The sequence below is a fragment of the Leguminivora glycinivorella genome, chromosome 19 (assembly GCF_023078275.1).
Source record: "Leguminivora glycinivorella isolate SPB_JAAS2020 chromosome 19, LegGlyc_1.1, whole genome shotgun sequence".
Taxonomy (NCBI): domain Eukaryota; kingdom Metazoa; phylum Arthropoda; class Insecta; order Lepidoptera; family Tortricidae; genus Leguminivora; species Leguminivora glycinivorella.
The window spans coordinates 9,044,335-9,071,863 of record NC_062989.1 but is presented as its reverse complement, the minus strand read 5'-3'; the positions used below and the strand labels follow the sequence as shown (position 1 = coordinate 9,071,863).

The window sequence follows — 27,529 nt, the reverse complement described above, 5'->3', positions numbered from 1 at the left end:
AACACCTCTTCAGCCCTCGCATACATAATTCCTCATCATGCTGTCGTGCGTGAGGATAAGACCACTACCAAAGTTCGCATGGTCCTGGACTCGAGCAGCAAGACAACCACAGGCCTGTCTCTGAATGATGTCTTGCACTCAGGGCCCAATCTTCAAGGGGATTTATTTTCAATCCTCTTGAACTTTCGCTTATTCAAAATAGCGCTTTCAGCCGATTGTCGCCAAATGTTTTTACAGATTGGTGTTCGCGAATCGGACCGCCAGTTTCAACGAATCTTATATAGATTCCGCCCGGCAGATCCCATTACGACATACGAATTTAACCGTGTATGTTTTGGTATGAAGTCGAGCCCATATCACGCGCTCCGCGTCGTTCGCCAGCTGATTGCAGACGACGGACATAAGTTTCCAATGGCAGCAGCGATCGCATCGTCCTGCACATACATGGATGACGTATGCTTCAGCATTATGTCAGATGATTCGCAACAGCAGGATGAATCTGTTGCTATCGCTGCGGCTAAGGAGCTTATTGACCTATTCAAATGCGGTCAATTTGATCTTGTCAAATGGACCTGCAACTCAGAGACCGTGCTACGTGAGATACCTGCTTCTCATAGGGCTTCCGTAGACTTGGAAATAGACCCAGGAGTCTCGCAAAAGGTCCTTGGCTTGTGTTGGAATAAATCTGGCGATTATTTCTATTTCAAGGTGACAGAGCCAGATCCAACGTGTACTAAAAGGACAATCTTGTCTGCAGTGGCTCGCCTATGGGATAACGTCGGCTTAGTAGCTCCAGTTGTCCTTTACGCAAAACTCCTCATACAGGAGCTTTGGTTGATCAAATGCGACTGGGATGAAACTCCCCCGACCCATATTGTAAATTTATGGGAACGATTTTGTTCTGAGTTGCCAAAATTGAATGAAATTCATATACCGCGTCATCTCGGGGTAGTACAAGGTTGTACTATAAACCTCTTAGGCTTCGGTGATGCTTCCGAGCGGGCATATGGAGGTGTAGTTTATCTTCAGGTCATAAACGGGAATGAAGTGACAGTTCGATTGGTGTGTTCCAAGTCGAAGGTCTCTCCCTTGAAGACAGTCTCTGTAGCGAGATTAGAGCTGTGTGCTGCTGTCCTCCTGGCAAAGCTCATGCGGAAGGTGCAAGATAATTTCGAGCCCCGTTACAACATTAACGAGATCTACGCCTTTACCGACTCGAAAGTTGCGCTCTGCTGGATTCAGTCATCACCACACCGCTGGCAAACATTCGTTGCCAATCGCGTTGTTAAGATAATTGAAGCTGTACCGGCCAGCTGCTTCCATCATGTGGCGGGCTTAGAAAATCCCGCGGATTGCTTGTCGCGTGGCCTGACGCCTGCTAAGCTTGTGGATCATCCTTTGTGGTTTACAGGACCGGCTTGGGCATCCAAGCATCCATCAGAATGGCCTTTAAGGGAGCTCGATCGAGAGTCCATCGGAGAAGTGCCGGAGCTTAAGCCTCTTGCACACGCTACTACTACGGATGTGTCAGAGTCACCACTTTATTCCCTCGCGCAGCGGATATCGTCGTGGTCTCGATTACTGCGCATCGTCGTATACGTGTACCGCATCCTTAATCCGAAACCGCTCCCCACGGCCCTTACCCGATCCGACTTAGAGTTTGCTGAAGGCAAAATTCTCTCATCGTTGCAAAACGAACATTTTTGTGACGATATTGAGAAAATTAAGAGCAAGAAATATTGCTCACCTGCTTTACAAAAGCTCAAACCGTTCTTAGACAAAGACGGTCTAATTCGTGTTGGAGGCAGGTTGACAAATACAGACTTGCAGTATTCTCAGAAGCACCCAATTGTGCTCCCGCGACGTGATCATGTAGTCAATATGATCGTTGACTACGTTCACAGAAAGCATTTGCATGCTGGTCCCGAGTCAATGATGACTATACTTAGGCTTCAGTATTGGATTCTGTCGGCTCGTCGTGTCATTCGCGACCGCATTGCCAAATGCAACACTTGTTTCAGAGCGAATCCACAATCGTCTTTTCCGCTCATGGCAGACTTACCGGGCTGTCGCGTGAATCAAGTGGATAAACCGTTTACGCATACAGGGTGTGATTATGCAGGCCCTCTGCAATATACGCCTACTCGTGGCAGAGGAGTGAAGAGTCGCAAGGCTTGGTTATGTATTTTCACTTGCCTCACTACGCGCTGTCTTCACATTGAGATAGCGACGGAATTGAGTACCGCCAACTTCATGGCTGCATTAAAGCGCTTTTTGGCACGCCGTGGTCCCGTCCAATGCATGTATTCGGACAATGGAACCAATTTCGTTGGCGCCAATTCTTATATGCGTGACCTCTACAAGTTCTTGGATGCTCATCGTCCACTTATAGAGATGGAACTAGCGGAGAACCGCATTGATTGGAAGTTCATCCCTCCTGCTTCTGCTCATTTTGGAGGCGCATGGGAGTCTATGGTGAAAATAGTAAAAAATCACCTTTTCAAGGTGATCGGTACGCAAATACTGACGTACGAAGAACTTCTAACGACGCTTGCTCAGATAGAAGCGCTCGTTAATTCCCGGCCTCTAACAGCCTTGAGCAGTGACCCCGCTGAGCCATCAGCTCTTACTCCTGCTCATTTTCTCCATACTGCTCCACTGTTGTCGTTACCTACTCCATTGGTCGAGTCAGGTAACTTACGTGAACGACATGCCCTCCTAGATAGGATAGTGCAGTCTTTCTGGCAACGATGGCGAGCAGAGTATCTGCATCAGTTGCAATCTCGAGCTAAATGGACAACGCCATCAGTTCCCATCGCAATTGGCACAGTAGTCGTCATTAAAGTAGATAATGCGCCGCCATTCTCATGGCCATTGGGTGTTGTAGACGCAGTGCATCCTTCAAAGGACGGCTCAACCCGCGTTGTTACTGTCAGGACAAGTAAAGGAAGTTTCGTCCGTCCTGTCATGCGGTTGTGTCCTTTGCCTAACCAGTAATGGAATGGGTATTATGTTAGAATAATATTATTTTTTTTCGCTATTATTTTACTCGAAGAAAAGGGTCATTATTTATTTATTTTATTTAGTACTTCTTTCCTTTAAAGGAACCCTTTAAAGCCGGGGAGAAATGTTCGCGCCCTTTTCATTCATTATCATTCATATCGTCCATCCCGCTCGCTCTTCCTTATGATAGGTTCAACCTCATTTTTAATTGTCATGTCACCCGCCTCTTTGCCAAACTTCTTAAAAAAATATAAAATACGTCAAGTGTCAATCCGCAAAAAGAAAGTCGTTGTCAATGGTGAATAAAAATATCCGCAACGAATTAAGCTATTAATTAATTATATTATAATAGAACGATTCGCGAGTGTGCAGTGCAAGGAAAGAGAGAACCAAGCTTTGCAAGGGTGGCCACCCGATAAACTCTCGAGACGACAACATCGGTGAGTTTGGCTCCCCATCAATCTCCATAATTTTATTTTCCGTTTTGTTTTATTTTATTACAATAGTTCGTTAGGAACTTCGTATCCGCAGGTCCTTCAACAGTTATGTTTTCACGAAGCCATTTTCAATCATGTACCTTTGTGGCTATTTACCACATCTTCTCAAGACTGCACAACCTCTTTATAATTATAATTTAATCTTTTGTATGGTTTTTGTCTATGACTTTTTTATATTCAGGTCCTCTTGTCTATTTGGCTTATTGACATTATTAAATTTTGTTTTATAACGTGACCAGTGCCTTTTTATTTAGTCTATATCCATGAGTCTACGTTTAAAAGGATACGGTAGCGAAAATGCTAAAATGGAAAGGAGCCTCCCTTTCAACTTGGGAATTTTAGTTAAATATACAAGTGTTATTAACTAGATTTATCGAAAAAAAATTGTCCATTAAGAACAACTCAGTCAAAAGATATTTCAAAAAATCTTTAAAATCGAGGTTCCGCTCTCGACTCTTTCCTCCTTCAAAACTTAATCAATCGGAACGAAATTTGAGAATCTGAATAACAATGAAATAATCTATGTCAGACCGTTTAGCTTTTTTGGTTAATTGTTACCAATCTTGAGTATCACACCTTTTTTGCTCCGCAATGAAAAAGGCCGTTTTTGGAATTTTTTGATTGGCTCTAGAGTCTTTAAAAAGCAGAATATCAAAAAAATCAAAACAGTCCGACACAGATAAAAATAATAACAATCTGTGTTGAAAAAATCATTGCTCTATTTTCAAAATCCAGGGAGGAAATAGTCGAGAGCGTTTGTATGGAGAATTGACCCCTACCGTATCGTCTTAAGTGACATAAGGATTTACATCAATAATATACAGGGTGAAATAAAAAGGACCGTTCAAACTTTGCACAGGGACTTTTGAGGTCATAATGAACAACTTTTACTATGAGACCAATGCTGAAATCGCGAAAAAAAAAATTGGCTGTTCCATAGAATTTTTTTTGCGATTTCAGATTGGTCCCATAATAAATCTTGTTCATTATGACCTGAAAAGTCATTATGCAAAGTTCGGTCCTTTTTATTTCACCGTGTATCTGTATATCTAAGACAAAATCCAAAAACAAAATCACTCCAAAGCACCCAAAAATCGTGTAATATTATACTTACATCGCATTTAGCCGAACAAAACGAAAGCATTTTCTACAACAGTTATAAACAAATTAAAAACTTGAGACAATAATTTATTCTGCGCTTCCTCGACAAAACAATTGATTTCGCCAAATGTTAAAGACGAGAATTTCGAGATATTTACAGCAATTACATCGATCTCGTAGGCCAATTCTGATCAAAAATTTTAATATTATTAAATCGTATTTTCTGCTCCCAGACCACGGGGACAATATCCCGAACTTGAAACGTCGGAGGTTGGTGTTTAAAACATAGTAATACGTGATTAAGTCCCGTTTGCAATTTTAAATATGTGTAAAAATCGTGAAAGTTTAAATCAGTGATTATTAAATCGTGTTTTAAGAGGACTCTAATTAAATTCAATTCTAAAGTTTTTCAACAATTAGCGTTAGTTTCACTAACTTATAGTGACTGGTACATAGGCCGTGATAATGATAATTAACCAGATAGTCCACATATTTTTATACAGCTAGATTCAACCTGGTCAAAGTCAATGTAGGTATATTTTAGGCAACTCACGTGAAAAAAAAAACATTTAGGAATAATGCTTTTTGACAAACAGGAGCTATCCAAGAGTTTGAATAATTAGAGAGGACCCTGGAACCTATGGTCGCACACTGTGTTAAGAGGAATTTTCTTCTCCGTCTGGGGGCTGATCTCCCTGTCGTGATTTTACTGTGGGCTACAATGATAATGTAAAAAGGAGTGCATTTTTTTTTTTCATCTCGAATTGTAGGCATTAATTTACTAGTATGTAGTATCTATCGGTTACTTGAGTCTTCTTGGTTGCATGCCTTTTTGCCCCCGAAGTACATATAAAAATATCAATTATTACAGGGAGCGTACTTTTCATGCCGATGACATTAATCTGACGTCACGCTCCGTATAGGGTGATCCCGAATAGTTTTATTGTAAATTATTAATCATTAGTCGTCAATCATTTTAATCGTGTACAAATTACTTCAAATACAGTAGTCCATTTACATGTGGCATAAATAATATCTACTTGAAATGTGAACTTACTTACTTACTTCACTGGCTCAGCGACCCAAAAAGGATCTTGGCCTCCGACACAAGAGATCGCCACTCTGCCCTATCCTGCGCCACTTCACGCCAGTTGGGTACACCAAGTGCGGATAGGTCTTTCAGGGCTTTCTCGCACCAGCGATATCTGGGACGCCCACGCGGACGTTTTCCACCTGGGCGTCCCACATATGCTCTTCTCACACCACGATCCTCTCCCATCCTTTCCAGGTGGCCAAGCCAGCGGAGTCGTGTGGCTTTGATCTCGCCAATTATATTAGGCACCGCCATTAGCTCTTCCAGCTCTCTATTTCTCCTGCGCCTCCAGGTTCCATCTCCCTCTTTGATTGGCCCTAGAATCTTCCGCCAGATTTTCCTTTCCGCCACTAAAAGCTTGTTCTCTTCTTTCTGTGTCAGTGTCCAAGCTTCACACCCATACATCAAAATTGGTCTAATAACAGTCTTGTAGACTCGAATTTTGGTTGGTCTACTGATCAACTTGGACACTAACACTCGGTGGAGCGCTGCCGAGCATCTTAGGGCGTTCTGGATCCGAATATCTATCTCCTCTTCCCTTTGGTTGGTATCAGTCACAGTGCATCCGAGGTACCTGAAATGATCCACACCTTTGTAGGTACTTGTTCCAACTACTAGATTTTCTCTTTTCATTCTGGTGTTATTGTATCTTCTCATCTGTAGATATTCGGTCTTCTGGCGGTTGATTGCGAGACCAATCTTCTCCCCTTCCTGCTCAACAATTCCAGCCATGGCCTCCAGGTCCCTTTTATTTTGAGCCAATAGCGAATAGACTTGAAATGTGAAACGTGAATAAAATTATTTGATTTGTTTTTATACATAAATTTAATTAAATAGTATTGTTAACAACACATTACAATAAATACGTAGAAAAGAGAATTCTAACGTAAAGCACACCGTCCTTCTTGCATTCATTACCATGCAAAGAAATTCATAACTTAAAATGATTAATGACTAATGATTAACTATTTACAATAAAACAATTTGTGATCACCCTATATGGAGTGTGACGTCAAATTGATGTCATCGGCACGAAAAGTACGCTCCCTATCAATTAAAGTTAGAGTTTGTTCGGAAAGATAAGAATCGTAAAATGTATGGGGCCCTATACAATCTGTGACTCTTCTCTTTCCGCTTGCAACATGCTTCGTCAAAACACAGATGTAATCCGCCCAAGCGTCGTCAGATATTTGTGTTGCTTAACTTCAAACATGGGTAAATCCATTCTGCTTTAAGGTTGAATATATTTAAAAAAATCTGAAAGATAATCAACCTAATAGCATAATGGATTTACCCAAGTTTGAAGTTAAGCAGACACATGTTATTCTACATTATTAATGAAACAAACCACAATACCAGCAACACGCTTCGTCAACACACAAAAACTAACATATCTGCAAACTATTTCCGTCCCCTCTCTGCACCGAGCCTGGCCCGAAAGTTCCCATTAACGCGTTCTCTAGCTAACGCTGATTGACTCAATATCGTAACAAAATATGGCGACCCCTTATCAAATTTTGAAAACAGAATCAATTTCTAAAAATGAAATACGCCAGAAACAAGAGCTTTTGCGTTTCAACAGTTCATAAATGATAATAGCTGAATTATAACAGCTCTTGACTTCGCCTTGTAAATAATTGAACATTTCGCGTCAGAGTACGAATTATAAATAATTTGGAGGCGGTTTGATTTATAAATGGAATTGTAAAAATAGATAACTCCTCATCTTAGGGTGGTATGAGATCTCGTAAGCGAGTTTCATAACAATGCGGTATTTTATCGGTTGGTAACTTCAGCAGCTTAACTAAAATCGTGTCAAACGGCCCTTAGTGTCCTACTCTTAAAACGATTAAATGTAAAATTTTAAAGAAAAGATAAAAGACATTTTCACATAACATGTATTGGACAAGTACAGAAAGATTGTATATAATAACACGTAATAAAAAATGACCTAAAAGTGCTCATCACGAACTGGATCCAACTCAGCATAATGTTAGCCATTGTAGCCAGCGCTGATCTTCCGTAGGGCCCATTTGATAATGCCACGACAGATACCACGTTGAAAGAGAGAGAGAGAGAGAGAGAGAGAGAAAGAAGAAAAAAAACTAACAAGCATAAGCACAATAATAACACTGCAACCACATCGTTTAACAATACAAATTGAAATTTAAAAGAATGCTAAGGACATTTACAACCAAGAAAAATGTATAAATTCAGAACGCACTTGCAGCCAATGTCACCCGCCACTAGCGCCAACGGCGGCTTCAAAAATTTTCATTCTCCAAACATCTTTTTGACCGTAGGTATAAACATATTAAAATGGATACCTAGGTATATTCATTTTTCAATATTCTTTTTAACTTTACACTTACACGTACTACTAACAAAACATCCAAACATCGTATTCAGACTAGCCGTATGAATTCGAATGTTCTATCAAATATGGGTCGTTGGAAATCCGACCACCCACGGGACGCAAGTGCTTGCAAAATGTTCGACAAGTCGAGAAAATTCTGTAGTCTAAAGTGTTGCTGGCTTGCACTTGTTTTAGGATTGTATTTGAATATCGGTATTTTATTGACGATGTGCAATACAATTCTGTTACAGAATATTACATTTTATGATATTGATGAATTGAAAATATGGGTGATTTTGGGATCTTGATTCAAGAGTCGTTATCAGATACTGGATGTAAAACGTTCTTGGAAACAACAAATAACACAATAAATTATATATCGGTTTTTTCTTGGTGTTTAAAAAACGCTATTAAAAAAGTACAAAATTACCTTATAAACCTTTTTCACTATTTTCTACTTTTGCCAATAGGTACAAATTCACTAAAGATTATAGTTAATTAATTCCTAGCAGTCATTTCATTTCATTTCTTAATTTTATTTCGGACCCAATAATGAGTTGCTGCCAAGGCTTTACATGACTGTGTGTAATCACATAAATTATGACCCTCTTTAAATTCACAAACAGATTTTTTGATGAAATTATACGTTGTCTTTTTAAAATATTGTTTGGGGCTTTCAAGCAATATCATAGGCATAATTATGTATTATGTTCAACCGTCGACGTTATTCAGTGTTAAAATTAGAGGCATTCCACGAAAATGTTCCTTACAAAATGTGATTCCTCTCATACTTCTGAGAACTCTGACAGCGATTTCGTATCTCACAATATTTCATGACTTGGCTAACAAATTAGTAATTTCTCGAGCTTTACAGATTTAATTGAAGTATTCCTGTCATACAAGGAAAAAACATTTCGGAATGGATATTCTCGTCTCGTGGAATATGTATAATGTATATCATTAACGAACGCCTTATTCGTATCTGGGACACAATAATTTAGCCTTGTAGCCACAAAAATCATCATTATCATTCTCTTGCCCTCTTCTCATTATTTGGGGTCGGCGCAGCAGATCTTCCTCCTCCATTCCTCTCTAGCAGCCGTCATTTCCATACTAACCTTTCACTCTCATAACATTTACACATTCCACCCATTTCTTAGCTCTTCCACTACCCTTGTATCCATCCACCTTCATATTTACCACTCGTTTTATTTATTTTTGCTTTTTTATCCCTCCGCATTACATGCCCATAACACGCTAATCTACTTCCTTCAATTGTAAATATATAAAAGTAGGTTTAAGAGTATGTGCATGTTTTTAAACATAACGTGTATATTTGTGCATGCTGCAACTGAGCTAAATGTGTGATCCTAATCAATTTATACTTAAGACCTTCTGTAAACCACATTTAATGCAAATAAAGTTTACTTACTTACTTACTTCCTCTCACCGTCTCTATTACTGGCGCTACTCTCAGGCTTCCTCTTATACCTACTCATTCCGAATTCTATCCCACCTTGTCACACCACACATCCATCGCAACATTTTCATTTCTTGTAGCCACAAAAATATCACTTTAAATTCACAAACACACGCTTGGAATTTAATCACATTCTTGTAACAATATTAACCGTCCCAAAATTAACGGAAAAGTCCAAATTTCTTATATTTAATAATCAAAATCAACGATAAAATGGAAGCGACCGAAACGGGCGACCCAGATTTCTGAACCGTGGGCTTTCTTTAATACAGCACAAACATTGTTTCTTATCACGGTCTTACAAAAGGCCTGACAGTGCCATGGCTCGTATACTGCAGGCCACTTTATTTTATAAACTTATGTATTTTTTTGCAAAATAAACTAGTTGGAACTTTGGAAGCTTTAATCTTTTTTTTTTTTAATATTATATTTATATCAGACTTTTTATCAGTATTAGACTTTTCATCATATGCAACTTTTCAATTTTATTTTTTCAGTATTAGACTTTTCATCATATGCTACTTTTCAATTTTATTTCTTTGACTACGTCTTATAAAAAAATATACCTAAATAAATTAGGTACCTATGTAATATACCATTATTTCACATTAACACGTCGTAGGTACCATCCATATTCTAAAAGCTTCACAAAATCAAAAGTAATGATCAGTAGGTATCTACTCATATACATTTTAGATATACACTACAAACACTAGTCCATTTTCTTCCATTTTAATTAAATATTTTCCTCTTACGTTATGAATGGCGATGCCAAAAAAAAGAGTATATTTTTCTATAAATAAGATATGAAGCTCGAATTTCATCAAACATAATTGTGCATAATTTATAAACATTAAAATAATTTCACATGTTCTCTCTAGTTGTCTGGCTATTTGGTCACAATTATTAAGTGTCTCCAACTATCCCGGTCCAAATTAATCAGCTGCCACTGTGTCTACAAAGTTTGTCCTACACATGTTAACCTAAGCCACAAGATTTAGTCCCAGCTCAAGTCACTTGGCCCGATTTCACACATTCCTTCTAACTCCACAGAAATATTTTCCTACATTTTGCTCCAGCCTGGAGTACACTTTATCATTCCCGGACGTGTAACAACTGGGCCTTCATTACATGGCCTATTTCCGGAGATCCAATTTGAGCCGTATTACGTTGGATTAGGGCTCAGTAGTTGGGTGCAGTATAAATCTACATGTTTAATCTAAGGTATTAGGGGTATGGTGACTGGGTTCTAGTGTTGCGGAAAGTTTTTTGAAAAGTAAAATATTGGAGGCTACAAGCGGAACAAGGGATTGGTGAAATTTCTAACCCGTCACCACACGGATAAATTTGTACATTAAGTATTGTTTACTTCTGATTCTAAGAGGTTTCTTGTCTAAGTGAAAGTCCTATTAATATAGTGTGTAAATTTTATAACCGGCAATATACACTGATGCAAAATTCAAAAAAAAATCTTTAATTTTACCCAATATTTTCCCAAATTTCCTCAAATTATGGACACCATGCGATCGTCAGTGCAAAGAGTAATTAAATAAATCACCCGTTAGAGACATTCTAAGATGAAATAAAACTAGTGGAGTCTAGGCATGTTAATGTTTTATTATTTTTTGACATAGCCAGCTCATAATATCGTGAAAATATTGCCAGTCATAAAAATAATCCTGAATAAACGTTGACATAATTATAATAAATTACGTGTTTACCTTTGCAAAATAGTATTTTCTGTGTGGCCTTGAAATACGATATAATTATAAAGGTAGGGTCTAGTTTTGCATTTTAGTTTGAATAATTTTACGCTACGCGTAACGGATCCTCCTAATACCACGGTTGGCCTGAAACTGAAAAATACCACAGTAACGCTTTATACGCAGTAAATAAAAATTCTATGCGTCAGGTACAACGCACGAAAGCAGTAGACGTTTTTTGAACTTTACAATTTAACCGTTTATTTTGCCCGTGTGGTGACGGGCTAAAATTTTCATTTCACTATCCCCTTATTAGCCATTAGTGTACGTATAATGCACAGGTGCTTTTACCGTAAGTTTCTGTGACGATGTGTCGATTTACAAGAAAAAGCCCTTCGGTGTATTTTTTTCTATATTATAAAAGTCAAAAATTTGTAGCAATAACAGGTACAGCGTAACAGGACAAATCTCGACTGGGAGGCAAATGTAACTGGTCCATTTTTTCCATGTTTTACAATGTTTGCATTATGAAATTGAGTGTCCACTGGTTATAGATGGTAGGCGTGTTCAGTTGATATATGTAGAACTCAACATCATAGTGTAATAATGGAAAAAATGGATTAGTTAAAATTGCCCCCCATTTACCACGCTGTACCGTATTTTTTTTACATAAGTGGACCTGATACATATATTTGTTTTCTTAGTCGATTGTAGTAGCCCACGGCTGCATAGAGGCCTTTTCCCTGGTTTTCAATAACTCCCGTGGGCGTTTTTGGGCTATTTGCTTAAAAAGACATCACTGTCATCCCGCCATCTTTGCCACGGACTACCCCGATCAAACTTCTTCGTCGGCATCCACTTGGTAGCTATATTAGCCCTACTTATTATTATTTATTATAAATGGGCTTACTCTTGGCCACAGACTAGCCAAAGGCAAAGACGTGGCCTACGATGGCAGTGAGCTCGCCCAGAAGATGCCTGTTCACCCTTGATTTGAAGGTTGCCGGGTTATATGAGCTCGGAAATATAGCCGGATGTATTCAGTTTCATTTTAAATTTTCTGCGGTTTTAATCATAACATCAAACCACCTTGTCATCAAAGCTGCTGTGTACAAATAAATTTTCTCGTTGTACGAACACTGTTCGTTTCGCACACTGTTCGCGGTATTTGCATAAATTATCGTGGAACGGTTGCACGTCCGTATTAAGGTATTAGAGAACCGCTATCAAATTTTGATTACAGGGACACGGAGTAATTACCTTCGAAATGAGCAGGGATAGTTTGTGGTTTGTATTTACACTACATGCCTAAATTTTCTTAGAAAGTAAAATCAAATAAATCAGGAATCAAAAGCAGCAATTACGTGGGCACCTACTATTTAATTAATAGATAGTTTATGTACCAAAATACATGTCAAATTACGCGAGATTTGAACAGAGAAAACAAAAAAAAATATGTGAAAACAAACCTACTGAAATAAACAAGACATTCCCTAGATATATGTCAGTAACCCAATCTTGCTTCCCTGGTGGTCTTAAACAAGCAATAATTCGACCTATACATAAAAAAGGTGATTATAAATCCTATTCCAACTATCGGCCTATAGCGATACTTTCTAGCGTAGACAAGGTAATCGAGAAGTGTATTGTTAATCAATTGGGATCATATTTACAGAAAAACAGTATATTAAACAGGTGTCAACATGGTTTCCAAAAGGGCAAAAGTACAAATACGCTACTGTCAAATTTTACAAATGAAATAAATGGTTATTTAGCAGATAAAAAAGTAGTCGTGGCTGTATTTTTCGATTTTCGGAAGGCATTTGACACCTTGAAACTAATACACTTATCGATGCCATGAGGGAGTGCGGGGTGGGCGAGCCACTGAGCCAGTGGTTCAGTGACTATCTCACCGCGCGCTCCTACCGCGTGAAGGTGGGATCGACGGTCGGCGACGAGCAGGCAGTGCGGTGTGGGGTGCCGCAGGGCTCGGGCTGCGGTCCCGTGTGCTACTTGCTGCACGTGAACAGCCTGTGCGGAGTGCTGCGGCACTGCTCGCCGCACATGTTCGCCGACGACCTGTGCGTGCTGCGCGCCGGCGCCGCCGACGACCTCGCCGGCGTCTGCCGCGCGGTGCAGCAGGACGTCGACGCCGTACTCAAGTGGTCGCACGATAATGGCATAGTATTAAATTCAGAAAAAACCAAATTGCTCATTTTACACTCACCTTACTTAACCCCTTCCTGTTCGTCAGACCCTACAATAGTTACGCGTGACTTCTCTTGTTTGCATAATAATCTAGTTTCGTGCCGATGTAAGCCGATTGAGAGAGTTAAATGCATCACTTACCTCGGTATGAAAATAGATGAAAACTTTTCATGGTCTTCTCATATAGAGCATTTATGTAGTAAATTAAGAGTCCTACTCGGTAGATTTTATCACCTTAGCTATAGAATACCAGTAAGCACCCTAAAATGTATCTATATATCTTTAGTGGAATCAATAGATCTGTATTCATTACATGACAACTAATTATAATTATGTACCTTTAGACTCACCCAGATCCCACAGTCAAACTGTGTAAACAGTTTTGGGGGACATTGTATTTACATTTAAGTTTCTATGTAAGATGTTTTATTAAATAAATAAATAAATAATAATAATATATCAAAGAGTAACATCAGATAAACTAAACGAGAAAGACTTAGAAAATTTTAAACGAGCTGCAATACGTTAAAAAAGTTTCTCACTTATTGTCCCAAAACTCCCAAATAAGTAATACCTAATACTGAAATATTTCCACAACGCACTAAAAGTATCTACAGTAACATTCTGAATAACTTCTCTAAACATACATAAATCCATACTTACATGGTCAGCACTTCTTTTTTCTTTAGCATTTTTTGCTTCTGAAGCCTTATTTGATTCTCTAAATAAATATGATGTTGACAAGACTGTATCCGTGTCATACCTGAGAGTTTTGTACTTGCCTTAAATTTGTTAGGTATTTTTTTTTCTTTGCGTTCAAACCTAAGTAAGTAATTTGAAAACTTACACAATAGCTACTTTAATTTCTTTAGCAACAGAGTTTAACTAAATTGCTCCTCAGGGAAAGATTAGCGACACAAATTTTCCTTAAAATTCGAGGGTCGTTAATTTTTCAAACTAGTCTTAGCCGTCGACAAAATGATCTCCTTTCGGGCGTAATTCCATTTCATCAAGTTTAATGAATGAAATTAGACTTCATTTTCATTAGGCATGATCATTTTTTGGAGAATTCGTATCGGAATTCTGTAGGAATTGAGGTTTAATATTGTTCAACACAACGAATATACTTACTATTTGCAAGTGAACGACTATCATATAGTATTTTCAAAACTAGTACCTATAAATTATGTGATATGTCGACATATAAATATATATGTAAACTAGCTTTTATCCGCGGTTTCGCTCGCGTTGAAAGAGAAAAAAGTAGCCTGTCACTTTCCATCCCTTCAACTATCTCCATTTAAAAAATCTCGTCAATTCATCTCCGTTTTGCCGCGAAAGACGGAGTAACAAACAGACACACACACTTTCCCATTTATAATATTAGTATGGATAAACTGTCCGAGACGATGATAAAATTGACAAGGAACGCTTTACTGAAGTGAACATTTACTGATCGGAAAAAATCACATAGAGCGATAAAGAATAAATGGTACGTATAATCTACGGAGTAAGAGAGCGCGATAAAACGGAAAGGAAAAAGTTAATCTATAAACTATTTCAGCGAAACTTAAAAGTAACTGCAAACCAATCTAGAGCGTCCAACAAAAAACAGATCAAAGGCACAACCGCCGAAAACGGCGAAATGAACCCAATTCTGATAACGATCGAAAGGTAAGCGCAAAATCGGCGCAAACTAGAATGTCGCCATTTCAAAACCGAATCGGGACTTTCAATCAGATCGTTACAAAACTAGAGGCGATCCGGATCACATTCGCTTTGCTGTCCTTTTTGCTCGGATCAAGTGTGAGCTAGACGGGAAATGATTGGTCGCCTCACGTAATCGGTTTCGATCGGTATTAGGTTAGGTTGAGTCCTATCGTTGGGTGAATTTAATTGCTAATCATCCGAGAACGATGTCACAGTACACAGTATAGAAAACAGTATTCTTATTTTAATTAATTAGTATTTATTTTGTTGATACGATTTTATATGCAAAATTTAGGTGTGTCTCATTAAAACACTTTTGTTACTATTAATCCAAAAAATATCATTTTTACAGTTGCATTTCAATAGTAAAATATTTAATATACTTACTTAGGAAAATGCGAAAATCAAACTCATATAAAACTAACAAGTGCCTACTCTTGAAAAAAAAAAACTTGCGGTAATATCCTTCTATTGTATACTACTACTACTACTGGCCTTAGCGTCTATTTCAGACGATTTTATGGTGCAATATCCGAGAGACATCGCTTTTGATGACTAAAGAGACCTATGCGAGAGCGACACATTTTGCCACATAGCTGACAAGGGAAGCTTGCAACCGATTGCGACGTTTCGCTATGGTGTCTTCTTTCCCTTTTGTCAGCAAGTGCCGCAAACCAGGTCTCATCGACGAACTTGCGACCATCTCCAACGCACTTTCGCCACTCCGTCCGCTTCTCCGCAAGCTTCTCCCAGTTTTGTAGTCAATTTTAAAATATGCCATGTCCCTCTTGGCGCAGTCTTTGAAGCATTTTATATGGGAACACTTAACAAGATATAGTTCATCATCATTAAAAAATATTTTACTTACTGAAAAAATGTAATTAATAGATGGTCGAGAAAAGATACGGTAGCCTAAACAATATGTTCAAAATTGTACTGTGTAATAGAATTATGGTACAAATATATTATGACTTCCTCTAAAATTTTACATTAGGGCTAAAAAATTGCTACATACACCATAATTGTGAGGTGATAGATTTTGAAAACTGTCTAACTGATAAATTAGGTAGTTTGAAATGCCTTACTGATAAATTTTATTGACTGTTAAAGTAGATAGGAAGGTAAAATACGCCCCTATTGCTTGTCTACGTTCGATGGACCCTGAATAGGTGATTTATGCCATTGTACTTCGCAACCTGATTTGGAATTAACACTTATTTCCTAAAAGGGACTTCCCAAAGAGGGGAAACAGGTAAAGCAATCTTCGCACCCCAAATGTCTGCTTTCGTGAAACACTTGGATGGCTCATGCAGCCTGGGGTCCGCTTTGAAAACTAATCCCGAGATTTTAAAGGGAATATTTTATATTTATTTATTTCATTATGAACCAAAAGGTCTTGCAAACAATTATGATTATTTAATATACAACCAGTAGAATATAAGACCAGTTCTTTAGGTAAGTATGTTAAAGTAAATAATATATTAAGTTTTTTTTTCTAGCCTATAATTGTGTCCCACTGCTGGGCAAAGGCCTCCCCGTTTTTCCGCCACCCATCACGATTTGCCGCCTGCTCAGGTCAGTCGCTGCAAAATGCGTCGAGGTCGTACCGCCATCTTTTCTTTGGCCTACCTCTGCCCCGGCTAATCGGTGGTATCCAGTCGGTAGCCAATTTGGCCCACCGATCTGGATGCATTCGGCAGACATGTCCTGCCCATAAGTTAATAACTAAAAATAAAATAAACCAAATAGTTTATTAAATATAAAGTTCCGAAAAATGAACCATTAGCGCACTCTACAAGGAATATCGGCTTACTCATTATAATAAAAACTTTTTTTTGTCGGTATATTATAATTGGTAATTTTATATCATATTTTTGGGAAATATTGAATATTCTTCATTGGCTTTTCCATTTAATAAAGATAAATTGCTAGGAAATTAATAAGACGATTATTATCATTTTTGTTGTTTTACTTCCAATATTATTAATGAAAAATTACAGGTAAATTTTTATTTATGTTACGAAATAAAGAGTAGATTAATCCATTTTAAATACTTATTTACTTTTATTACTCCTATATTTACTTACTTATTACTCCTAGAGTGTAAATAGTTGTATCACTCGCGGCCCGATTACAAATTAACCATATTTTGAATATAAGATCAAGATATGATATTACTCGGATATTTACAGTCAGCTCCAGAGAAAATTAGACCCCCTTGCCAACAAATTTATATGGCAGGGGGTCTCCTTTTCTCTGCAGCTGACTTTACGTGTGAAAAAGTTCTTATGTAAACTTCACTTTTGACTCAGAGTCAAACTTATGTCGCAGTAATATCTTCCTCACACCTTAGAAGCATACCTCATCCATAATAATCCTCCTTACCACGGTTAATGGAGTCTGGGGTCGGCTTTGACAACTAATCTCAAGATTTGGCGTAGGCTCTTAGTTATACGAAAGCGACTGAAATCTGACTTTCCAAACCGAAGGGTAACTAGGCCTTATCGGGAATAGTCCGGTTTCCTCACGATGTTCTCCTTCATCGCAAAGCAACTGGTAAATGTGATATTTTGCACAAATTCGACAAACTCGAACCCGTGAGTCGTGACCTCTGGATTGAAAGTCGTACGCTCCTACCGTTAGGCCATCAGCGCTTCTAAACTAGTTATTCATATTCATATTCATAATTATTTATTGTATGTTAGAAGTCATAAACATTCTTATAAATTTATTAAAAGAAGCATATCTATAAATTTATTAAAAAGAAGTAGAAGGCCTGTCTTAAAAACCAATTACTAAAGTACATAAAAACCGGATTATTTTCTTCCACTGGCTTGCCAACTTTAAGATATCAGATTTCAGTGTTTTGATCACCCATTTGGTGTCGTGCCAAAACTTTTGCAGGATATTAAAATTATTAATTTCGAATTAAAGCGAAGGTTTCTGGCGCAAATGAGTCAAAGGAAAAGGTGGAGGAATATAATTAACACTTTGAAAGAGCTAGCACAGAGAACTTTTAGGGAAAGTTAGTGCTTCCACGAGTCTAAAATTTTGATCACGTCAAACCATTTGAATTTTTTCATTTATTTTCACAAAATTTTGTAGTGCAGGTAAAATTAATACTAATTAGTCTAATTACATTATTGTCTGTGACCATAAATATCCTTTTTGTTTAATCTTTACTTTAGTACTACTGTGTCCTATGACACTGATAATTCTGTGCCTGTTTTTGGGTCGATAACATTGTTACTCAGAGTCAATATCTCCTTGTTGAACAGGCGGGTTGTTAGTTTAGTTCAGTTCAGTTCAGTTCAGTTCAGTTCAGTTCAGTTTAGTTTAGTTTAGTTTAGTTTAGTTTATTGATCTCTCAATACAATTTTGATATTAAAATAAAAGAGTACAATAGCAATTACTTTTTGTACAGCGATTGCACGGCGAAATGTCACTCTCGGACGACAATTGTCACTGTGGTGAATCAGGCCACTGTTCTGCGTAGAATTTATATCAGTCAAGTTTAAGGTCTTGTTTATATCTTGAATAAAAATGATTCTGTATAGTATAGGTACCCGACTCTTCGAACAAATCGCATTTCTGAACCCTCGAGAAAAGGGGAGACATTTTCGTAATCAGCTTTTTTATTTATTTATTTAAACTTTATTGCACAAATTATCAATAAAAAGTACAAATGGCGGACTTAACGCCTTAAGGCATTCTCTACCAGTCAACCATTGGGCAAAACAGAGATAGTTAGTTTGGTGCACAATATTATAGAGCCAGTATGAGATTGTAATGATTAAATACAAGTCGATACCTACTATTATAAAATAAACATACACAAATACAATAAATAAACCTACATATTATTTTTTTAAATATTTACGTTGAATTTTGCAACCAAAATGGCGGAGATCTTAAAATACAGAGACCTCTAGTTAAAGTACATTGAAAACAAAGGCAGACATTTTAAAAGGTACAAAGCATGGAAAAGAATTCGAACGAGTAGCGAGTAATGTAATAGGTGACAACACGGCTGTGCATATTTTATTTATCCATACTAATATTATAAATGGGAAAGTGCGTGTGTCTGTTTGTTTGTCCGTCTTTCACGGCAAAACGGAGCGACGAACTGACGTGGTTTTTAAATTGGAGATAGTAGAAGGGATGGAGAGTGACATAGGCTACTTTTTGTCTCTTTCTAATGCGAGCGAAGCCGCGGGCAAAAGCTAGTTTATTATAAATGGGCTTACTCTTGGCCACTGAACTGGCCAAAGGCAAAGACGTGGCCTACGAGGGAGTGAGCTCGCTTGCCAGAAGATTCCTGTTCACTCGAGCTCGGAAATATAGCCGCCGGCAAGGAATTCCATGAATACGGACAAAGTGGCAAAAATATGTATACCTACATAATTATATTGGCTATACATTAAGGTGTGTATACATATATTTGGCACTTTGTCTATATTCACAGCTGTGTTGTTGACTGTACGACGTTTTTCAGTAAAAATGGCCCTTAGAAAGTTCGATAGAGGCACGTTAAGTAACATGTCTTGGACTAGTGAGATGGGGTAGCATCAAAAAAAGCGTTAAATTATAATAAAATTAATATTATCTTCGGTTACCGCGATAGTTACTCATGAAATAAAACAATGGAAACGGATTAAATCGCGTATAATAAATTTACAATTCATCCTGGCGTTTCGAACACTTTCCAGCGTTCGTGGTCAACGGGTAAATGTAAATTCATTATACGCGATTTACTCGTAATCCGTTTCCATAGTTTTATTTTATAATAAAATTCTTCTTTCTATCTTACATCCTTTGATCACAATAGTAAATAAAGCAAAAACGTTACTTAATTAAGCCGGAGAAATATTATTTCTTTTGTAAACACTGACTCACTTTGTATTAACTTTACAGTTAAAATACCCTAGATTTTTTGCGACTATTTGTGCCATTTTTTAACTAGGTAGGTATATTCTCTCTCTACAAAGCTATGTGTATCGCATTATTCTCAAAGAATTGAAATGTTTTATTTCCAGACTTTTGGTAATAACTCCACCCAATGAAAACTTACAACTGCGGATCAAAAAAGAGCAACGGCCTGGATTCGAATTGGCACCCACCCAACTCACATTAGTGTCTGTATAATATTTTGTTAAGTTAAAACTTTTCGCGAGTTCAGTCGTGTGTTTTAATATAATACAGAGTGGGGCCTGTAACAAAGGCGAAGAATTGAACTCTAGGCTATTCTCCTTATACTGATCAACATTTGTTCGGCGACTTTTAAAAATAACAATTGTATTTTGATTTTTATCACCCTTGAAAGTTTTTTCTAAGAGGTATAATGTATTACGAATTCTGTTAAGTCTAAAGTGTGACAGACAACGTCAATGACAACAATAATGGCGTACATTGAAGCTAATATTTATTTTGTATGAAAAATTAAAAATTTAAAGACTTCATAATTTTTAAAAGTCACTGAACAAATGTTGATCAGTTTAAGGAGAAAAGCCTACAGTTCAATTCTTCTCCTTTGTTACAGGCCCCACTCTGTATATCTGGTAGGTAGCTAAAACATGCGGCGGGCAATAAAAATTAAACAATAAAAACGGGTTCATGAATTTATTTGTTATTTAAATGTTAATTAATGTTCACAACTTCACACAGAGAAGCGATGCAGGATCTGTGGTCCTGGCCAATAGCGTTCGACCTCTCAGCAGTGACTAAGAATACTTACGTCTTAATAGAACTCGAAATTGCTTATAGAAGATCTCGAAAGCGCACATTGGCGTTATAATATAATACAACTTATTTAACGTTGTAGGTCTGTGGAGTGTCTGTTCATGAAGGGTGAATTTACATTGGTGCGGACAGAAGAAAATTACGAAACTTTGCTAGACATGAATTATTTGGAACGAGGCTGGTCCAGAAAATACACTGATGGGTAGGTTGGGCACAATTAGACGCTCTTTTTGGTGCATAAATTACTGGATTTTTGACAACCCAAAATTCCCTATTTTTGGGAAAAAATGCAGTGACAAACATTATAAAGGAGACACGATTCAGCACTAAACCTCTGCAGCGCGTTGTCAAATTTCGGGTTTATTATACTGGGCTGGGTACCGCGGAGATTTCAGTGTTATATATAATTTACAGTGTGTTTGTCTAACTTATTCTTACATTGATTGATACTGGTCCGACATAGTCCCCCGGGATCTTGTTCCAAGCTCTGACTACAGATGTTTCAAAGATAATTTTGTATGAGGCTTCTTTATTGTAAGTTTGTACCTATATAATATAAGTATTCTGTGCCATAAACCAAGATCACTGAATCAGTTACACGCCACGGAAACTGCGATTTCTCCAACTGTCATCGAACAGCGACAATTACAAATGGCAGCTGTCAAAGTTGCGTAATCGGCAGTGGCAGACGGATTCCTTCGCCAGCAATGAAATATTACCGCAAATGACGCAGAAAACTGGGTAATGGATCGGTAAGTGTTCATATGGAATTCGGATTGCGGGCTTTTAAAAATTTGGAGGAATTGATGTCAGATCAAGTCGCGATAGAACCAAATCCATCTAGTGTGACTGCTGACTGTTTTTGCCGATATTTTACATGGTCCAATTTTGTGCCTTGGCCATGTTCCGACAAAATTGGTAAACCTGATAAACCTTGTTGTGATGAGATATAAAGGAATGAAATATTCAAAAAGTAGTTTGCAGGGCAGGATTTGAGTAGTGAACACAAAAGCAAATCATCGTCATTTACTTACAAATGAAAACCCGCAAAGTTATGGATGGAAACTAGGTATAAGTTGAACACACATTTTAGCTATGGCATCCTGAAATAATCATACTTGTAGTCCAGTGGTGGGATTAAAATAAAAATAAAAGTAGGCCACAAGGGCACTTTTTCAAGTCAACATTACAATCAATAATACAGATTCAACAAAATTTAAAAGCTACTTTAAATTAATAATTAAACATGTCAGTAATTTTAACAATGAAGTTTATACTCGTAGGAAAGAGCATTATCTTATAGGTAACAATTTTATGACGCTATTCTAAATAAAATAGTAAAAAAACTGAACACCGAACAGGCACATAAAAACAATATCAATATTTAGCTTAACCGCCATCACTGTTTATCAAAAAGACAAACAAAAATCACAAAAACGGTTCGTTATCGTACGCGCGTGAAATTTAATTGAATCCACTGAATTTTCAACCAGAATAATTATCTAACTAACTACTAACGAACCTGTTGCCAAGTAGGAAACCATTTCGTTCCAGAGCCTTCCATGAATATAACATGAAGAAAGACTGTTGCTCAAAATGAGGCATATTGTCTAGGGACGACAATAGAACTTCGTACTTTATTTTTGACGGGGTTTTCCGAGCGAATAAAAGGTTTTTTTGATAAATCCATCATTTAAATTGAAGGCAGAGTAGTTAGAATTTTGTATTGTTGATTTTAAAACGCATGCGTACACATGTAATTTATTGCAAGTAGAAATGGTGACAGGGTGCGTAGCCAAATGGCACAAACGCTCACGAAACGCTCACGAAACGAAACGCTCGTAGATATCTGTCTCTATCGCTCTTGCGTATTGGCGCGACAGAGCTAGGCTACCTTTCGCGGCGTTTCGTTTTCGTTTTGCGTCGTAGAAATGCCATTCGGCTACGGGGCCAGATATTTTTATCAATAGTTTATAATACTTAGTACCAATAACAGAATTAGATTTAGATAGAAGAAACAAGTTCATCTATTTGTACGGCGGCTGAGCGTGTCAGATTTTGTACTGAAGCCTGTGATTTTAAATATGTCTCAGGCCCTTGAGTGTTCATAATTTTTGTGTTATTGCAATTAAGGACCGGTTGCATCAAAACGTCTGTCATCGTTAAAGCGTTCGTAAAAGTTTTATTGTATGGGAAGTTCCATAGACATCTCCTGCGTGACGATGTGCCTGTCAAAATGTGGTTCATGCAACTGGCCATAAATATCACTTAACGACGCTATTTTAATGTTTTTGTTGACTTCAACTTACAAAAATTGACGCCCGAAAGCTGCAAGCTGCGACTCTGTGGTACCAGAGACAGAACATCCATACTAATATTATAAATGGGAAAGTGTGTGTGTCTGTTTGTTTGTCCGTCTTTCACGGCAAAACGGAGCGACAAATTAACGTGATATTTTAAGTGGAGATAGTTGAAGGGATGGAGAGTGACATAGGCTACTTTTTGTCTCTTTCTAACGCGAGCGAAGCCGCAGGCAAAAGCTAGTATTATATATATGTATAATAAAAATAAGGTAAAAAAAACGTCCTGCAGAATCATCAAGGAAAATATATACTCGTTTAGATGGCGCCTAACCTATGGTTGATACTTGATGGTCGGTTATATGGCGTTCATATTTAATATTTATTGTCAAAATTGATGCTCTAAATGTTTTAAAGTGTGTCGAAAGATGGCAGTCAATGCGACTTTACTATAATATATTTTACTGTGACAAAAAATATGTAAGTATAATATTTTTCTCAAACATGCAATGAAATATTGTCTTTACGTTCCTTAAAATGGGCTGGGAAGTATCGCTTTTTGGGCGCAACAACTCGAGAGGACTGTAAAGGGATTTCATATTATTTTTCAGGCCTAGGCCTGCAAAGTAACTTTTTTTATAAAATATTGTCCTTTAGAGCATTTTTTTTTATTTCATTGTATGTTTGAGAAAAGCACTATACATGCCTCGGCGTGAAAACGGATCCCTATAGTGGAGGATCCCTATATACCCACTTGGCCGGAAATCCTCATTTTCCCGGCCTCTGATGTAATGTACTATTTTCTCTTTGGAATATTTAAACAGTTGGTAAACAGGCTGCCGTCGGTAGTACATTATTGAATTACAATACCTAATATTACACACAAAAAAATTACTTCACACGGTAACGCCAAATGTGTCGTCAGGCGACATACATTAGAATGTTCGCAGCTATTTACACAGCTCACAACTCACAAAGTCACGTTCTCCCCTAGTCCACTTAACAAGGCAACATACGTCACAGTAATTTCGCTATACCCCGCTCCGAGTATATGTACCTAGTATTTGTACATACAAAACACCTGTTCCCACAAATTACCTAGTACGCCCACCCCATTTGCCTGTTATTTGTTTCTATCAGTACGCAACCGGAACCCTTTCACAAGCCATTTGTTCCAGGGAAGCCAAAGAACCTATTCCGATCGATCCGATACATTTAACCAGAGATTAAGTACTGCCCTATATATTATCGCTAAAGCAGCACTATACAATGTGATTTATTGATACTTTACTGTGTGTTTATTTAGAGTTTATTGGGGGTGTATTATATAAGGGAAAAAGGTTAATTGGCCTTTTTTTCTTATCCATCTGTGGAAACTCAAAAAAAAGAATAAGTCATGTACATAATATGAGAATCTACTTATTTTAACTTATTCGCTGGGAAAATAAGATCATGTAGATAAACAGATTTACAAATAATGCCCACATCTGCTTATAAGTTATTAATATACCTACTACAAAATCTCTTTTACATGTATAAAAAACCTAGCTACTTCATGTGATGGGCTTACTTCACGTATAATAATGTAATCGAACTGAAATCCATCAATAATCTTTCAATGGCCAAAACCCATAATATTCCATTATGAAGGCTTAAAGCGAGCCGGCTCGCAAAGATTTAGCATAGCTCTTGTTTTGCCCAGTTTGAACCGTTAGTAACGTCAACTCATAACCGGGTAGACGGTTTACATTTTTATTATGGACAGTTTATTACAGAATTTTCAGACAGAGACATGATTTTAGTTTTCAGCACTGGTGAAGAAAGAACATCCGACAGGTTTATGGCAAATTACAATTTTGTTTGTAAAAGCAAAGACATATATAACTCCGTATAGACAGATAAAATTCTTTAAGAAAAATCGACCTCATATTTTTTGTTAATATACAGAAAAAGGTTACGGTGGCCTAGATGGCATTTACACTAGATTACTTAGAATAATTAAAGTACGCTCAATTAGATGGCGCTAATATTAATAAATTTGACATTTTAACACATATCAAGATAAAATCTAAGAAAAAAACTTAAGTAATATTTGTTACACCTTTTTTACGCTCACTGATGCAATAAAGTTTAAATAAATAAATAAATAAATATGGGCCAAAATATCAAAACTGAGGTTCAAAAGTTTTAAGCCTGTGTCAAGAGATGGCAGTCTATGCACTGTGATTACACATTTTACTTCGACAGTAACTCTCTATATTATACTCGATCCTCTTTGGTAAAAGGCAGACTTTTTTGTAGAATGCCCCTCTTAATATCCATTTTACAGACCTATTTGAACTTTAATATGCGCCAAATATTAGACCCAGATAAGATATGGATTAAGACTTCAGTGTCAAAAAATATCGGTATCATATCACAACTAATCACACAATAGGTTTATGTTGATACAGGACATTAGATATTTAGCAAAAACTAAAATCTATCAGTAATCTTTCATTATCCAAATTCCATCTTATATATAAATACATATATAAAAGAAGGAACTGACTGACTGACTGACTGGCATGTCAACGCACAGCCGAAATCGCTGGTCCTAGAGATTTCAAACTTGGCAAGATTTATCAAAATTCACCTCCTAAGGCGGTGAAATTTGGGTTGTATGGGAAAACAAGATTAGATTAGTACGCGGGCGACGCCGCGGGGAAAAGCTAGTTCTGAATATGGGTTTAGCAATTGAAGGCTTAAAGTGAGCCGGCTCGCAAAGATTTAGCATAGCTCTTGTTTTGCCCAGTTTGAACCGTTAGTAACGTCAACTCATAACCGGGTAAACGGTTTACATTTTTGTTATTGGGCCATTCCAGAAAGGTTAGTACGTGACGCTATTTTTCAACGCTGGTATAGCTAAGAGTTTAAGGCTGTGTAATACTTACGTTTTCTGAAGGTTATTTAGCCACCACAAACGTGTCGCAGCATCGACATGGTTGACCTTGTGAAATTTCCTATTTAACCTAAGTATCCATATACTTATCATTCACCAGAAGTTTTTAGATACGTACCTGAAAAAGAAAGATTAGTCAGTGAATTAATGTTATAAATGTTATAATTCTGTCAAGATAGCGCAAAGGAAGAGAGCGAGAAGTGTATATTTACGAAAATTTACAAAATTTTTTTGTAGCAGACGTTTTTATTTTACATACTTAATGGTCCTTGGGTCGTTTTCACTTTGTACAATCCAACGTAGTTGAGACAAATCGCACATAGAGTCAGATCAATCCTAATTTTTCATGCCATTTTTAACGCAATGCAAAGCTTAGAAATATCTATTTCCGTTGTGCAAAATTACATTGAACGCCCTCTATAAATGCAAAAAGTTATACGTAACAAAAACAAAAAATAAATCCCTATACTTGGTTCGATCCCATGACAGTGGCTGTATTTGTGTCGCAAATGCGGTCGTTTTTCGTCGCGGATCAATTTCCATTTTTCATGCAGATTCTGAATGCATTCGCCGCGTCATGTCGTATTGGGAGTTGGGCGTCCCCACTATGATCTGACGTCGATTTTATGATTTTGTTTTGGTAGATTTAGTAGATTCAAAGTTTGTTTATTAATGGATCAGATTCATTTTTTCACAATATTTTTTAAGAAATATTTACGATCAACACAATACAAGTATTAAGGCTTAAACTCGACTGTGACCAAGCGGTTTTAGGCACATCTGCTTTGATTGGAAAGTACGCTAGTTACAAACGTACAATATTCTCAAACAAATATCTTATTTAGCACAATAATAGTTATTTGTTATACAAGGGGGCAAAGTTGTATTTTAACGCCGAGTGTGGAATTGAAAAACGAGCAAGTGAAAGGATTCTATAGTTGAACCACGAGCGAAGCGAGTGGTTCTAGAATAGAATCCTGAACTTGCGAGTTTTTTAACACACGAGAAGTAAAATACATTTGCACCCGAGTGTAACACAAAACTTTTCCCCTCACTATAGCGAGGAAACGACAACACAAAAAATGCGTTTATCACTGCTTCCAGTAGTTCCCCAGGTGGTAAATCATCTTAATTTATTACTAGATTCACCTACTTTTATCAATTTTAAAGCAGTTAATTTGACTTTATTCAAGGTCAAATTACTTTACCCACTAGTGGATAAAATGCGTTTTTACCCGCTGGTATTAAAGGACAAAACACGTGTTTCCGAGCTAGTGAGGGGAAAAAGAAAAAATATAGTAGGTACAAAACCTTCGTTTTAAAGACTGTTTCAAAATATTATTCGCCAAAATTATCGTGCCTTTAGACAATCACCATATCTGTGGCCACCAATTTTTA

General features: G+C 37.3%; 4 protein-coding genes across 4 annotated transcripts in view; 2 read left to right on the top strand and 2 right to left on the bottom strand.

Moving 5' to 3' along the window:
* The window catches only part of LOC125236681 (uncoordinated protein 58-like), a 258,598-nt gene that overhangs the window by 156,606 nt on the left and 74,463 nt on the right, over nucleotides 1–27,529 (bottom strand). The window lies entirely within an intron of this gene.
* Nucleotides 340–2,997, top strand: LOC125236757. The gene has a single exon (XM_048143682.1). It carries the CDS (start codon nucleotides 340–342, stop codon nucleotides 2,995–2,997), a length of 2,658 nt encoding a protein of 885 aa, XP_047999639.1.
* LOC125236756 lies at nucleotides 13,091–21,096 on the top strand. The gene is made up of 3 exons (XM_048143681.1): nucleotides 13,091–13,417; nucleotides 15,006–15,115; nucleotides 20,973–21,096. Exons 1-3 carry the CDS (start codon nucleotides 13,091–13,093, stop codon nucleotides 21,094–21,096), a joined length of 561 nt encoding a protein of 186 aa, XP_047999638.1.
* Nucleotides 26,221–27,529, bottom strand: part of LOC125236755 — a 71,666-nt gene continuing 70,357 nt past the window's right edge. The window contains exon 2 of the mRNA XM_048143680.1: nucleotides 26,221–26,249. Coding sequence (XP_047999637.1) covers nucleotides 26,221–26,249 — 29 coding nt within the window. The remainder of the gene's footprint in view (nucleotides 26,250–27,529) is intronic.

Coding starts and splice junctions, on each gene's coding strand:
- LOC125236757 (XM_048143682.1), top strand. CDS start 340: ATGAAGTCGAGCCCATATCACGCGCTCCGCGTCGTTCGCCAGCTGATT.
- LOC125236756 (XM_048143681.1), top strand. CDS start 13,091: ATGAGGGAGTGCGGGGTGGGCGAGCCACTGAGCCAGTGGTTCAGTGAC. Junction 13,418..15,005: donor GGTCGCACGATAATGGCATA/GTATTAAATTCA, acceptor AAACTATTTCAG/CGAAACTTAAAAGTAACTGC. Junction 15,116..20,972: donor ATTCTGATAACGATCGAAAG/GTAAGCGCAAAA, acceptor TTAACGTTGTAG/GTCTGTGGAGTGTCTGTTCA.